The sequence below is a fragment of the Diabrotica undecimpunctata genome, chromosome 5 (assembly GCF_040954645.1).
Source record: "Diabrotica undecimpunctata isolate CICGRU chromosome 5, icDiaUnde3, whole genome shotgun sequence".
In the NCBI taxonomy this organism is placed as follows: domain Eukaryota; kingdom Metazoa; phylum Arthropoda; class Insecta; order Coleoptera; family Chrysomelidae; genus Diabrotica; species Diabrotica undecimpunctata.
In genome coordinates, this window is record NC_092807.1 from 113,515,837 (window position 1) to 113,532,258 (window position 16,422).

Below are 16,422 nucleotides of genomic sequence, written 5' to 3' on the forward strand. Positions count from 1 at the left end.
ATGACACTTTCAACACCCATAAGAAGGTTAAAGAAATGATTTCAGGAAATTGTAACAAACCAATCGGGATATTAACAAATGCAGATGGTACCACTATAACTGAAACGCAAGACAAATTACGTAGATGGAAAGAATACATTAAACACCTATTTTATGACCAAAAAGTAGAACAATTAGAAGTTGATGGAGAACTCACGGGACCAGAAATAATGAAAGAGGAAGTTATTTATGCCATAAAACACACAAAAGGTAGAAAAGCTCCAGCATCCGATAATATACCAATTGAACTATTGAAGATAATTGATGAAGATAATATTGATGTCTTGGTAGACCTTTTTAACTCTATATACAAGACGGGACACATACCCAAAGAAAGACTTCTCTCAACTTTTGTGACGATTCCAAAAATCACAAATGCTAAAGATTGCAATGACTATCGGACAATTGCATTATTGAGCCACACATTAAAAACCTTCCTTAAAATCATACATAACAGATTCCACATGAAATTAGAACAAGAAATAAGTGATTCACAGATGGGTTTTAGAAAGGGTCTAGGAACTAGAGAAGCACTATTCGGAGTCAATGTTCTGACACAACGATGTCTGGATATGAATCAGAACATATATGCTTGCTTCATAGATTTTAAAAAAGCTTTTGACAGAGTTCAACATGAAAAGCTTTTAAGTACTCTTAAGACCAAAAACATAGATAGTAGAGATCTACAAATTATATCGAATCTGTATCAAAATCAGAAAGCAAGAATAAGAGTCGAAGGAGAACTGACAGAGGAAGTAAGTATACTTAGAGGAGTTTAACAAGGGTGCATACTTTCACCACTCTTATTCAACGTCTACAGTGAAGTGATATTTCAAGAAGCTTTATTGGATATTGTGGAAGGTATTTTGGTCAACGGAAATAGCATTAATAATATTATATATGCGGACGATACGGTCATATTTGCAAGTGACATGGAAGATCTACAGTACATAATACAACATGTATACAATGCATGTGAAAGGTACGGACTGCAAATGAATGTTAAGAAAACGAAATCAATGATATTCTCAAAAAAAAACACAAAATGTAGATAACCTGGTCATCAATAATACAACGATCGAAAGAGTAACACCATATAAATATTTAGGAACGTGGCTAACCGAAGATGAAGATCAAACAAAAGAAATCAGCTCTAGAATAGAAATGGCAAGAAACACGTTCATAAAATTGAAGAACTTACTTTGCAACCGTAACCTTAATTTAGAGATCCGCACAAGAATGCTACGTTGTTACATTTTTTCTACTTTACTATACGGCATGGAAGCGTGGACAATAAAACAGTCTGAAATCAAAAAATTTATAAGACTAAAAAGACTTTTAATTTATCCAAGTTAGTAATATTCGTAAATTTAGTAGATAGGTTCTCTTTTAGTTTAATATTTTTAATTTTGTATGTTTGTTATTTTGGGATAAGTAAACATGTACTTAATCAACTCATCTATTGTTTTAATCTTACTTTAAGGACGATTAAATAAAGTTTTTACCAACTCTTTATGGGGTGTGATATTGAACAAAAGCGTTGGTGAATAATGACTGTCCACAAAGGTCATTGGTGCCAATCTATTTATGAACAAATTGGACATTTAACTCCAATTTGTCCAAGTAGTATTCAGAATGTTTTCAGTTTTATCTATTTACAAGCAGACGTAACGAACTGCATGCAAAGTTCCAGTTCCATTCATTTGCAGGATAAAAGAAGAGATTGTATCTAATAAATATTTAATTGATAATAAATAATGTAATGTTTGCAGAATATTGAATTAGTTGATTACAAATCTAAATAAAATCATGGTAACATATTTGATTCTAATTGATAATAATAATTTGCGATAATTATCAATTGATATTTTGGTAATTGCGAGATATTTAATTACTTTTAGCATTTATGATTAATTAATGTTTTGATAAATTCAAAAAGTTAAAACAATTTATTCATATTAGGTAAAATAAGTTGTTTTAACCAAGTGTCATCATATTTCATTCAACCTGTTTCAAATGGTTCATTTTCATTTTCTTCCCTACATTATGAGGTAGGTCAAAATTATTATCTGTTAAGTTGCAAGGTTATGAGTTAGATTACATTATATAATTGCAGTTATGAGTTAGACTGCAGTACAAAATCTATATTTAGAACAAGAAATCTTGGAAATAGCATTAATCTTTTCGTGGCGAATATGCAAAAAAAATTCTAAAAAAAAAGAAAGGAAGAATATTTCAAATACAAATTTTAGACTTAGGTATGAACCTTTTAGAAGACCTTAAGATTTTCAAAGAAATTAAACTGAACCTTGATTGTTGCTTAAACATAATTATTACCCCTTTTTAAATTATTGTGGGAGACTTTAGAGAAAGAAGCAAACCGGCCTCAAGCAATCTTAAATAATATTTATTCTACTTTTTTAAATGTCGTTAGTAATTTATAACAATTATTTGTAATCAATCATTGGACAAGTTATTCTTCATTAAAACAAGAAAAAATTTTCAAATTTTTATTTAAAATTCTGACAATTCCAATCAAGAGATACAATTGTTTAATACACTTAGATAGCATTCTTAGAATCATGGAAATCTAGTTTCTTCTTTATATTTAAATAATTTGAGTTGTTGTTTTGGGATCAAATTGTCGATTGAACCTACTTTGACCTTCAGTCTATTTTCAACATTTTATACTCATTGTTGGCTATAGTCAAAATTATACATATAATTCCTGTTACATTGACTGCTTTATTCAGATATCCATCTCAAAGCGTCATTTTGATTGCATTGCTATCTACAACTTCTCATAGAGACTTCGTCTCAGGACCAGCAAGCCCAGTTTAGGAGTCTTACGCTGCCATGAAGTAAGTTGCCGTTTAAAAAAAACGGGTGTTAGAAGTTATACGTCTATACACGCGTTCGCCGTTACAAATTTATATGGGAGTCAATCTGCACAATCATAACATATGTAATGCTATAGGTAAGAGAGAGCAGAAAGAGAAAAATAATTAGGTATACAGGTATATGGTGCATCGTTTGCTGTATGTAAACATTTGACCTGTAATAGTAGTATAGTAAGCAAATGAAGGATTGAATCAATATTTTAATGAAAATATATATTTTTATTTTCATTTTATGCCCGATATAGAAAGAGAGAGAAAATATATATTCTGTCTCTCTCTTACTCATATCTTACCTATGTAATGATTTCACCGATTCACTCCCGTGCAAATTTCCAACGTCGACCGCACTAATAGAAGTATAACTTCAAAAATATTGTTAGCAACAATGCAATTTTGAACTAATTTAATAATCTTTAAAGGATTTTACCTGTATATTTAGTGACTTCCCTCATGTGTACCTAGTAAAAACACTGGCGATGGAATAGTAATTCAGAAAACAAGATGAATCTTGAAAGGGTTCTTTCGTATAATTATATATTAAAAATTTCTGTTAAATTTCGTTTTTAAAAGTCTGACAATCTGTACGTTGCCGTTTGTGTAATATTTTTCACATTGCCAATTAAGGGTTAATAAACTTTGGCAGACTAAGTATTTCCTAAAAATCGTAACATCACTATTTGTCTTCGGAAAAACTGTATGCCATTAATGGAATGATTAGTCTTTCGTTTGATAGTTTTAAATTTAATAACTTTTTGCCAGTAGCGGCCGCGAGATAGTGCCATAGAGCCATGGCACTACCTTGCTAACTATGCAGAAACATATTTTTTTATCTTTAAAACATCTTAATGCCTGTTAATTATTTTGTGTGTATTTCTTAAATTATATGAAATCTGGTAACTCTGTACGCAACACAATTCTCACAACCGATGCTAGCAACCCACTGCGGACCCGATAATCTGCTGGTGCCAATATCATAGTGGCTCCTATGAAAAGAGAAAGATTTTACGAGCATCCTATGTGAGTGACAGAAATAGAGCTATATTATATATTTAGTAGGTAATACGTTTAATTTATTTATTGGCAATGAATCAAACTAATAACTTAAAAAAACTCTTTTGGTGGTTTTTCGTTAGAAAAAACTGCAAATTAAAGAACAGTCGGCCTTTACTTGATTTAAAATTTGAAAAACAAAGTGGAAGTGGACAAAAACTTACGCTGTCGTAACTTTAATAAAACTATTTCTGATAAAATTAGCTGGTTGTATGGTTGCGAAACAAATAAACTGTTTTGTTTTGTGTAAGTGTTTTGTTTGGAGGCGACGAAACTTGGTCAAACAAAGGCACCGATGATCTTTTTCATATATGGAAGAAAATGAAATCCCATGAAAAATTTAAAGTGCACATGAATAATATTTTTAGCTTTTCAATACTTAAATATAAAAACCCAATTAAATTCAGCTTATCGTGATACTCTAATTAAACACAATGAACAGGTGGATCAAAATCGATATGTCTTGAATCAAATCAAAAATTGTATAAGCTTTTGTGGAGCGCTTGAGTTAGTTCTTGGAGAACACGACAAAACCAAAAATTTTGAAAACAGAGGCATATTTAAGGAGCTGGTAAATTTGAGCGCCGAATTGGACAATGACTTGAAGGTTCATATTCAAAGTTCCAAATATTTTAAAGATACTTCAAAAACAACCTAAAATGCACTGCTTGAGTGCATGTTGGATGTTTACCACGAGGAAATTAAGAAAGAAATTGAAAATTCTCCTTATGTTGCAGCAATTGCCGATGAAACGACAGACGTTGCTGATGAATTTCAATGAGTTATAGTTTTCCGATATTTGTGTAAAGGACGATCTGTTTAGAGATTTTGGAGACTTTATGTGCTGGACTGACACAATGCTAAGTCTATCGCTGAATGTATTTTAAATGTTTTAAATCCCTTATTAAAACATACTCCGAACAAATTAATTGCTCAAAGTTATGATGGAGCATCTGGTATGAGTGATGGATTAAATGGTGTGCAAAAAATTATTAAGGAAAGAAGACATATCCTCTTGCAAATTACGTTCATTTCTATGCACACCAAATGAATTTAATTATGAAGTGCATGTTCTATCAATAAGCAGGCTAGTATATTTTTTCTTACTTATCTACTATGTGCTCATTCTTTCCTACGTCTCCTCAAAGAACAAAAATTTTGGATAAGGGGGTTAATCGCAGGGTGTCAAAATCTTCCCAAACACGTTGGAATTTTAAATCATGGGGTATTCACACTCTTCATGAAAATAGAAAAGACCTCATTGCAGTTATGGACATTATACAAAGTACTTCACGTAATTTGTCATCCATTAATCATGCAAATGGTTATAAATTAAAGCTCCAGGAAAAACATTTTGTATTTTGGTTATTTATTTTTAATAAAATAATGCCTTATGTTGAAATTACTTTTCATCAATTGCAAAAAGTATTACACTGATTCTGTTAAAGTGAAAAAACATTTGGAGAATTTGAAGCAGCATTTCAAGGTACAGTCCATCTAACTTACAAACCGTTGCACGTCATCGGCGTCATAGCCCGTGACGTCACATGATACCAACACGAAATATTTAGGCGGTAGGTGTGTTATTTTTTAGAATCACTTTGCCGAGTACACTGGCATTACAGCCACTAGACATATTTTATTATATACGCGTAGAACTAATATTTAAAGATTTCTATTAATGTTAACTTAAAGAAATAGACAACAATATGTTTCATTTAATTTGTATAAATGCATTATAAAGCGTTTTTATGAAGAACATTTTTTGTTCGGAACACACTGTAACTGTAATCGAACGAAGGTGAAATTTTGGCATAAATTGGTAACACTTATTTGCCAGTTGCGGTGTTGACACTTTTTGTACTTTATTATTTTAAATTTTAAAGTGAATACCTCTTGTTTTATATTTTTACCTATTTAATAAAATCTGTTCTTTTTAAAACAAAATTAGTGTGTTTTATTTCAAAAATGTCACGTAAGAATTTAAATAGTCGTTGTAAAGAGTATAATAATAATTATGTGACCTATTTGATTTAAAATGGATTCAGGATTTTTTTATACTTTGGCAACTATGTCAACTTCGATCTCTGACGTAGATAATGACGTGCAACGGTTTGTAAATTAGATGGACTGTATAAGGGAGCAAATGCATGCCATTATTGATAACATCCAAGAAGAAATAAACACGTCACAGAGACAAACGGATAACTATAATGATAAACCAATAAAAAAAATGCGAGAATTGAAGAGGACAGATCCAGCAGACAACGGGAGGCCTTAGAGATATGCGATGCAGTTTTGTTACAAATAAAAACAAGGTTTACCTTCTTCGGACATTTAGTTGCTTCCAATTTATTTATATCGGAGAAATTTTCTGCTAATCAGCATCAGTTCCCTGAATCATTTCTTAATGAAATATGCAAATAATTTATTCAAAAATTAGCTTAAAACAGAATTACAAGTACTGTATCAGCGAGATGAATTAAGTACTACCTCTGGAGATGTACCGCTATCAGTTTTATTAAATAATGAAAGTTTAAAATGTACATTTGAAGAAGCTATTAAACTAAAGCAAAACGTTGTTTTTCGATGCTAAAACTAATCCTTAGAAATATCATGAAGGATCAACGACTTAGTGCTTTAGGTATGCTATCTTCAGAAAAACATTTTGTAAATATGGCATTGATAATTATAATTTTAATAAAAAAGTGATTGAAAACTTTGCAATCAAAAAAGAATGAAGGATGGACTTCATATATCGGAAACTTTAAAAGTGATAATGTGCGTGTGTGTAAATACTGGAATAGTGTTATTTTTATAATTTTTAAAATAGACTTTAGAGACTAAATCGTAATAACAAACTTCAAGTACATCAGCAGTAAATACTGGTGATAAGTTGAGTCTTTTTTTTATTATTAATTAATTTACGAAACTGTTTTGATAAATTTTGGTTAATTTCTAGGCACCCCAGAAATAGTAGATACATAATAAGATAAAAGTATCTGCGCCTATTTTTTTTTTAATCTATTTTGTACATTTTTTGAGCATATCATGAACCTGTCATCAAAAATCTAGGCATTTGCCCGAATTCTGGCACTACCTTCTTAAAGTGATATGAGCTGCCACTGCTTTTTGCATATTTTTAATACTTTTTAACATATACCTACTATGGGAATGTGAGCAAGCGAATTATTGTTTTTTATTTTGATAGCCTACAATATAAGTTAAAGTTTAAAAATAAATAGCATCCAGGTTAAAAGTTATATGTTTAAAAAATAAATATTGTAAAACTTTGCTCATAATCGAGTACCTATTTAAGTCACAGGATATTGTGTTGTACTTTAGGCTTTGCCCTAATTATCAATGGCTATAACACGTTGAATAAAAAAAACTCTTGATAGAGTCAATGAATGGATATTTATTGATAGTAGAACGGTTAGGAAGCTCATTACTTCTACTATAAATAAACCTACCCAATACCTAATATTATTACGGAATTAGCTTCGGTCAATAACATTCTAAAGGATATTTAAATTATTTTCAGATGTTCATTCTCGATAGCTGATAGCAAGATTCCATGTTGGTATCCAATTAAAGTAACAATACATTCGATAAACTGTCACACTTTTTACGTGAATCCAAATTTCGGAGCAGACAACTATTGATGCTCAAGAAGAGCCTCGTTTCCTCCCATACTCTTTTTAATAAGAAATAAAAAACTGTATGTGCCACACAATTCAGAAACACCTGTACAAAGGACTAGGAGACAAAAAATCAACATGACAATGGGGAGGCGGAGTCTAATCTGTTTTTCAAGCATAACATGAAGAGATAAAGCTGCACGCCACTCCCCCTAGCTCGATTGGCTGACACAATCAGATGTCGATGGCGCATGCTCAGTGCAATCTTACCTTTCCTTGCTTTGCGAGGCTGCATAGAGTGCCGCGACTTGTTAAGACTTACACGTATAGATTAATAAGTGAATGGACTATAATCTATTAAAAACAATTGTGTGAGTGGTTGTGATTGTTTCTTTTTGTGAATAGACTCGAATACAGCCCCAAAATTGATCTGGAACTACAACGTCAGGCCAATAATGGCCATTTTATGAGGTATGTGTTCCTAAACAAATCATAAATCTTTGTTACTGCTGTCCTTTTCTATACTATGCTAATTAGCACATTCTGTTTGATGTTTATTGACTTGTCATATGCTGTGGTTTCGATTTTTTTATGCAAATTCGGAAATAAAGCGGTTAATGTAGCTTGATTAACGTAAAATGTTACCTTATGCTATCATTGGTAATTTATTCATTTGCGTGTTTAATGGAAAGGAGAGTTAGATGCTTTTTATGAATTAAGATTTATTAAACAAATATGCCTCCGTCTAACTTTCATGTCTCACGAAACTAAGGCATTATTATTTAATATAGTAACTTAGATACCTACATGTTTACAAAGTTCTTAACCAACATGTATGGTTGTCATAACTGGTTTTATTGTTTTTTGCTTTTAATAGTAGGTAGGTACATGGTTCTTTCACACACCTAAATAATTTCTATTTATTTTAACAATATTACTATTAAATTCTGATATTCAACTCTATGTTTACTCGAATATTCATATTATGATGAGAATATTCTTAGTATATAGATTGTAATAGTGTTGGTAACAAAATAAGTGTCATGTAATTAACTTCTTCATCCTGTTTTAGTTGTGTTTGTCATCCTTTTGTATTTGAACTTTATTTACATACTACAAAAATTATTACCTATCTATATAATTTCGATATATTTATTATGACTGTTAAACTAAATCTACATGGGTATTTTGAATACATACACTTCACGATAATACATAAACTAACTCTAAAATAAATGTTTATTGGACCTACTATAAAAAAAAACAAATCATATTAAAATACTGTACTGTATTTGAAGCAAATATTTTCTTTTTTATAATTTCTTGAATAAAAATATTTGACGTTTCGATTTCCATCTCGAAAAAAAAAGCAGAAATTAACAGAAATGTTACTTGGAAATATAAATTTTTTTCTAAAATTAGAATATAGAATAAAGCTACTAGAATAAGAGTCAATAATCAAGTAAGAGGAATAATCAAACCGATCGGGAATATCTACCAAAACAACACAATAAAAGTAAAAGTGGAAGAAGAACTAACTGACCCTTTTGAAGCTGACAATGGGATAAGACAGGAAGATTCTCTAAGTCATCTATTGTTTAACCTGATTATGGATGAAATAAGACAGATTTACTGCTTAAAATAAACTGCTCTGTAGACGACACATTACTACTACAACATTTGCTGCACCAATTTAATACCGCCAGAAAATTGTAACATTTTAGTTTCCTCAAAAAAGACAAAATGCATGGTTACAACAACAAATTTACTGTAAATGGGGCTGGAATGTTAGATAATAGAACAAGTGATGGAGTTTGAATATCTAGGCATCACATTATCTAGCTACGGAAATAGCGGGGAAATATGGAGAATCAAACAGTATGGAGAAATAAAAAATATCGGGAAAGAAATGGAGGGCAGAATTTACGAATCAGTCATCAGACCAATAACATACGCGGCAGAAACACGACCTGACACAGACAGGACAAAAAGGATGTTAGAAAGAGCAGCGATGAAAACACTTAAATCGTAAAACACAATGGAACAGAGCTAAAAGTACAGTTATACCAAAGAAGATAGACGCTAAGCGTCTATATTCTTTGGTTATACGACATATGTGCAAAATAAAGAACATTGAGAACTGGGTAAGACTACTTCCATCCATTCTTTGTACGTGCCCATACCATCATAGTTGGTTGATTCTGGTGTTCTCTGTTATTTTAGATATGTTTAACGTGAATAGAAACGGGATAATTCAAGAAATCATGGACATCGAAGAGATTAACCTACCTAAGTATAAGTCATTAAAAAAACACGGTTTTAATCTGGAGAATAATTACTATTTGATTAGTATGTTTTATACTTCATACATCTTGTCCGATTTTTTATTGCTGCGTCGTTCTTTTATTCTTGTTTTGTTCTGCTTTCCTCTTCTTATATGTGTATTATTTCCCCTTCACGTACCATAGCAGAATTATCCGACGTTGGCAACCACCATCTTATACCACATGGAATAATTGTCCTGCGTTTGATATCTGAGTCCATTCACGAATGTTTTTAACCAAGAAATCTGTTTTCTTCCTACGCCTCTACAGCCTTCTATTTTACCTTTAAGGATCAGTTGTAGTATTCTATATGGACTTCTCTTCACTATATGTCCCAAATAATACATTTTCTGGTGTTTTAACAGTTTTTAGCAATTATCCATCTTTGTTGACCCTCTTTATTACTTCCCTATTAGCTTTTCTTGTTGTTCAAGGTATCTTCAGTATCCGTCTATAAATTCACATTTCCAATGCTGCAATTCTGTCCATACTTAATGGTTTTAGTGTCCACACTTCTGCTTTATACAAAGGTCAGACCAAATATAGCACTTATTCATTCTTTGTCTTAGTTCTAAACTGAGATTATTATTGCAAAGAAATATCTTAATTTTCATAAAAGTAGTTTTATCTAGTCATTGCTATTCTTCGTTTTGTATTCATTCATTGCATTTTATAAGCATCCTGAATGCGATCGAGGATAAGGAGGATGAAGACAAAGAGGTTTTTCTATAAAAGCATAAAATAATATTTTAACTTTTTACCAAAACGGGATATAAAGATTACAATAGGAGATTGTAATGCAAAGATTGGAAAGGAAGAGATATATAAACCAGTAATAGGCAGTTTTAGCAAACACGAAATTACCAATGATAATGGACAAATACTAAACTTAGCAACAATAGAAGTACTATCTATTCCATAAGTGTTTCTGGCTAGCTGCAAACGGTAAATATACTAATCAAATAGACCATGTGTTTATTCAAAGAGAATATGAGAAAATGGTAACAGATACAAGATCTTGGAGGAGCAGATGCAGATAATGATCATTTCCTGGTAATAGCTAAACTTAACCAAACATTTGAAAGTCAAAGTAACTTAACTCTAAAAGCAACTTTAAACATATAGCTAAAAGAAGAGAAATGCAGACGAAATAATCAAACATAACCTGCATGTAACCCAAGGAAGTATGGATGATAGGTAGAGGAACAGACAAATGCAAGAAAGCTATCAATAAGAGAAAAAACGCAAAAGAAAAAATGTTACAGACAGGAAAAGAAGAGGATAAAACTGAAAATAAAATGAAAAGAAAAACTGCAAAAAGCATATGTAATCAAAAAAACGAAAGTTTATTGAGAAAAACATAGAGGAAATAAAAACGCGATTTTTACAAAAACAAAGTAAAATTTTTTTCAAGAAGTCCCAAAAAACAGCAACAATTTTTATAAATAGCAAAAGTTGAGAAATAATATCAGATGAAGAAAGAATTGTCAATAGATGGACGGAATATTTTAAGGAAGTACTAAATGTAGACAGCAGTAGTACATCTATATAATATGTGAATCGTACCGATACAAATTTAAACTATGAAATAATCTCTGGAGGAAACAAAAGACCAGAACAAAATGGAATAAATCCAGAACTTATTAAATATGGAGGAGAAAAATTAGCAGAAGAATTGTATGAGCTGATAAAAATGATATGGGAGAGGAAGGAAATACCTATTCTTCGTTCACAAATTGTTGAGAGCACGAAATATGCCTCAAACTCATAAAACGGTCGTAAATCATAGGCGTTCCTAAGGTGTTTATTCATTAAATAATAATATAATGTTTTAATACTGTTATTTATAATAATTTAGCAAAAAAACAATTAAAACGTTCACGACTAATGTTGGTTATTATATTATATAAATAAAAAGAAGAATTTAACCATTAACAATTTTGTAAATAAGAATACCTTATCTCTTTGGATATTTCAATACTAATCTTCGCGTTTAATCACTTTACTAGAAAACCTGGAATTCATATCCGAAGGTACTATTCGTTCCAAGATAATTAAGATGGAATTCCCCAGATTTTTAATAATATAATTATATTCGAAACTTAACTTGAAAGGGTGAAGTTATTACGAACGAAAACAATTTTTTTGTTTAGTACGTTTTTGATCGCATGTAATTTACGGCTCGTCGGTGTTTCCGCGTCTACGGCAGTAATTAGCGTCTCGAATATTTCTTTTGCGAATTATATGCAGTGCGTGAGTGATTTTTTATTCCATATACCTATGAACATATACGTACCTTTCGCTCGTGCTCGTTTTGTTGGATTGTTTATGATGGCTTCATCATCAAGTTTTACACCGGTACTGTTGCGTACAGTCAATAAGTATGTCTATTCACCAAGAGAGAAGACTATTATCCTGAATGTTCACGATGCTCTGGTTTCTCAGAATCCCACAAACACTGTTCGCAACATAGTCGAAAGTTGTGCCAACATGACTGGCGTAGGAGAGTCAACTTTATATAGGTTCCTATCAGAAAGAAAAAAACACGGTATAGCTAACCCAAACACAAACGAACACTTAAAGACAGGGAAAAAGCCTATTGAAATTGATGAATTTACCAAAAATGGTATTCGAAGGAAAATTCATGGATTTTTTTTCAAAAAAGAAATACCAAACCTAAACAAAATTTTACAAGAAGTTAGAGACGTCCGGATTTGCCTCATATCGGACGAACTAAATTGTGGCAAGTTTTAAAAGAATTAAATTTCCGGTGGGAGAAATCAGACCGAAAATCACTTTTGATTGACCGGGAGGAGAAGATGATGTTGGAGAAGAAATTATCTAAAATTCATACGAAAATTCCGGGCTGAAGAAAGGTCCATCTTCTACCAAAATGAAACGTGGGTAAACTCAGGTCATACTCTAAAAAAAATTGGTCAGATAAAAATATATTAAGCTCCAGGCAAGCCTTTATGGAAGGTTGGTCTACTGGTATCTCCCCACCTTCTGGTAAAGGCAGTAGATTAATAATTTCTCACATTGGCCGTGAAAAAGGATTTGTTAAGCATGGTTTGTTGGAATTTCATTCCAAAAGCACAAAAGACTATCACGAGGAGATGACAGCTGATGTTTTCGAAGAGTATTTTGAGCAAATGATTGAACACATACCACCAAATTCAATTATAGTATTAGATAATGCACCTTATCATTCACGACTAGTAGAAAGACTTCCAACGAATGCGTGGAAGAAACAGGATATTCTTGACTGGCTGCGGAATAAGTATCTGCCTTACGAAGATGGAATGGTAAAAGCAGAACTTTTAAAAATTGCCCGGCAACACAAATCTAAGTTCAAGAAATACGTAGTTGACAAAATGGCGGAAAGGCGAAACATCACAGTCTTTAGACTTCCCACCCTACCCTACCACTGCGAAATAAATCCAATTGAACTCATTTGGGCACAAATGAAAAGTTATGTGGCTAGAAAAAATACGTCATATAAAATACAAGCTGTACGTGAATTGTTATACGAGTCTTTATAACATATTACAAAACAAAACTGGAAAGATGCAGTACGACATGTAATAGAAGAAGAACAAAAAATGTGGGATCTTGATAACATAATTGATGCGACCGTAGAGATTATTAACCTAATTATTAACCTAATTATTAACCCTCAAGACGACTCGGATTCCTAAGTTGATCCTATTTATTTTGAATTTGAATAGTTTTCTAATCGTAATTATATAAGGTAAGTAATAGTAGTTGTAATCGTAGGGTATTAAAGGGGAAAGGCGCAAAATGTCGCCTGTAAAAATGTTCACTGTGTTTTAAATGTATCCATTTTTTTTTAAATCCTGAGAAAACTAAAAAGCATTTTTGAAAAATTTAAAGGCAGAATGAAATATTTTTTAGAATAAATAAAAAGTTTCTTTTGCATGCAATATTTTCAATTAAAAATTATACTATATTTTCTCTTTTATTTTCACCCCTGTTACATAACATATTAAAATAAACATTGTAGAAGTTTTCAGGGACTTTCTGCCCTGAGTAATAATGTAATCTTTCATTCTGCGTTTAAATTTTTCAAAAATATTTATTAGTTTTCTCCGGATTCGAATATAATGGATACATTTAAAATACATTGGAAATTTTGCCAGGCGACATTTGGCGTCTTTTTCCCTAATTAAATAAATGTATCTTTTACAAATGGCAAGAAACTTTTTATTTTTGAATAAAGTAAATAAGTTTTATTAAAAAATACAATTTACATAAGTACAATGTAAAAAATATATTTATTTAGTTCAAATAAATGTTTCAATCATATACTCAACGACACTGGTCGTTCATCTCTAACCATTCAAAATACCCCCGTAATAGGATTATAAGGTATTGTATTCCTTCAGATATAAGGTGGGTGAGTCGAAAACGTCTTAAACCGTCAGTTTTAGGTTGGTTTTTACTATTATATCGTATTACCTATCCTCTCTGTATTTCAGTTTGCTAATTAGGGTTAAACTTGTAGTGAGCTATCAACAAATTGTGAACCGGCTATATATACTGGAATAGATCACTCTTAACACCGGCATAAAAAAAGGAAATAGACAAGACTGCTCATACTATAGGAGAATAGCATTGCTGGATACGGTATACACAATATTAGTTAAAAGTATCCAAGCAAAAGTGGAAACTTACACAAAACAAATAATAGGAGAGTATCAATGTGGTTAATAATTGTCTTAGACCATTATTAATGTCAAAGAACGTAGAGTTTTCTCCTTCAATTCTAACTCATGAGCTCACGTTTTGCATTGTTAGTTGGGTCAACTTAACCAACTTAGGTGGGATCCTAAAGTCTATCATTGCATTATATAATGCAGTTCTTTTTACACTGTCATAAGCTGCTTTTAATTCGACCAATAGATGGTGTGTTTCTACGTTTTATTCATGTAAATTTTCTAGAATCTGCCTATGGGCTTGACTTTGACGTATAGTTGACTTTTCAGCAGTAAATCCGCATTGATATTGACCAACAATATCCTTTGTAAAATGTTTAAGTCTTTTAAACAATACATTGCCGAAGATTTTATACGCAGATACTAACAGAGTAATGCCTCTACAGTTCTTACACTCCAGTTGATAACCCTTTTTATGCAACGGATATATTTCCTTCTAGTGCCAATTCATTTTGCCATATAAGTACTATCAGTTTATGGATTGAGTAAGTTGATCACCACCTTTCTTTATATATTTCCGAACAGATTTCATGCTTTCAGTCTTCTGCTCCTACCTCTGGAATAGATCATATTACTATTAATAGATTAGAGTTATAAAGATGATACACAGAATGGTATCTACATTAACTGATCTCTTCATCGAATGTCTATTTTCTTGAAAGTATTGCACCAGTTCCATCTTTGGATTGTCTCATCTTTCTCGTGGCCTTCACAGTTCTTCACCAAAAGATGATTGGCATCTTTGAAGTGATTGAAGATCTTCACAATTGGCTTGTTCAATCTTCTTTAAGTGCTATCTTTCAGTCGGAGGTTGGGAATCATTAACACTATCTTTACTTTACCTACCGCCACTCTGAAGAGTTGTATTGAACTGCATCTAAACTAGTCCCTTAATGGTTTTAACTGTGAAACTTTCCTTTCTATACTCCTTCCTGCTATTATCTTTTCCTGTATTATCAATTGTATCAATTTATATCGTAGTCCCCTCATTATTATAACTTTTATATTTTTCATTTCGTTTTTATCTTCATCTTTTATTTCTCGCAATGCTTCCGTGTACGTTTTATTTTATGTCCATGCTATTCTAAGCATTTTTCGTTATCATCTTATTTTAAATGACTGTAACTTATTTATACGTTCTTGCTTCAATATCCAGCTTTTATGTCCATATTGAAGTATCCAAAACACGAGCTCTTACACTCATTTCTAATCTAATATCTTTATTACAGATAATTGTTTTTATTTTTACAAACATATTTCTTGCTATTTCTATCCTGGTCTTTGTGTTGTTTGATCAGTATATTCTGAGATCCAGGTTTCCAAGTACTTTTATTCTCTAACTATTTCTATCAGTACATATTCCACATGTATGTGTATTTGTGTATTGTATTGTTTTTTTTTATTATTATGTATTTATTCTTTTTTATATTCATTGTTAGTTCATATTTTTCAGAAAACCTATTTGTCTTGTTTAGTACTAGTTTAGATAGAGGGCCGAAGAGGAGTAGGTAGAAGAGCCATGTCATGGCTTAGCAATATCAGAACTTGGACAGGTATGAACGCTCAACAATTACTAAGAGTGGCGTAGAATAGAGAACCTCCAGTAATGGAATGCACCAGAAGAAGAAGAAGTACTATTTAAAATTGTTCAGCACAGCTTGCCATAATCACCGTATCATCTGCATGTCTTATGTTGTTAATAGTTCTTCCTCTAATTAATATTCCTTCACGT

The 16,422-nt window shown here is 31.5% G+C and overlaps 1 protein-coding gene across 2 annotated transcripts in view; it reads left to right on the forward strand.

Moving 5' to 3' along the window:
- Positions 1–7,930: 7,930 nt before the first annotated feature.
- The window catches only part of LOC140441680 (uncharacterized), a 198,634-nt gene continuing 190,142 nt past the window's right edge, over positions 7,931–16,422 (forward strand). For both annotated transcript variants that reach the window (XM_072532550.1, XM_072532551.1), the window contains exon 1: positions 7,931–8,101. In XM_072532550.1, the coding sequence (XP_072388651.1) occupies positions 8,097–8,101 (5 nt within the window). In that variant the 5' untranslated portion in view covers positions 7,931–8,096. The remainder of the gene's footprint in view (positions 8,102–16,422) is intronic.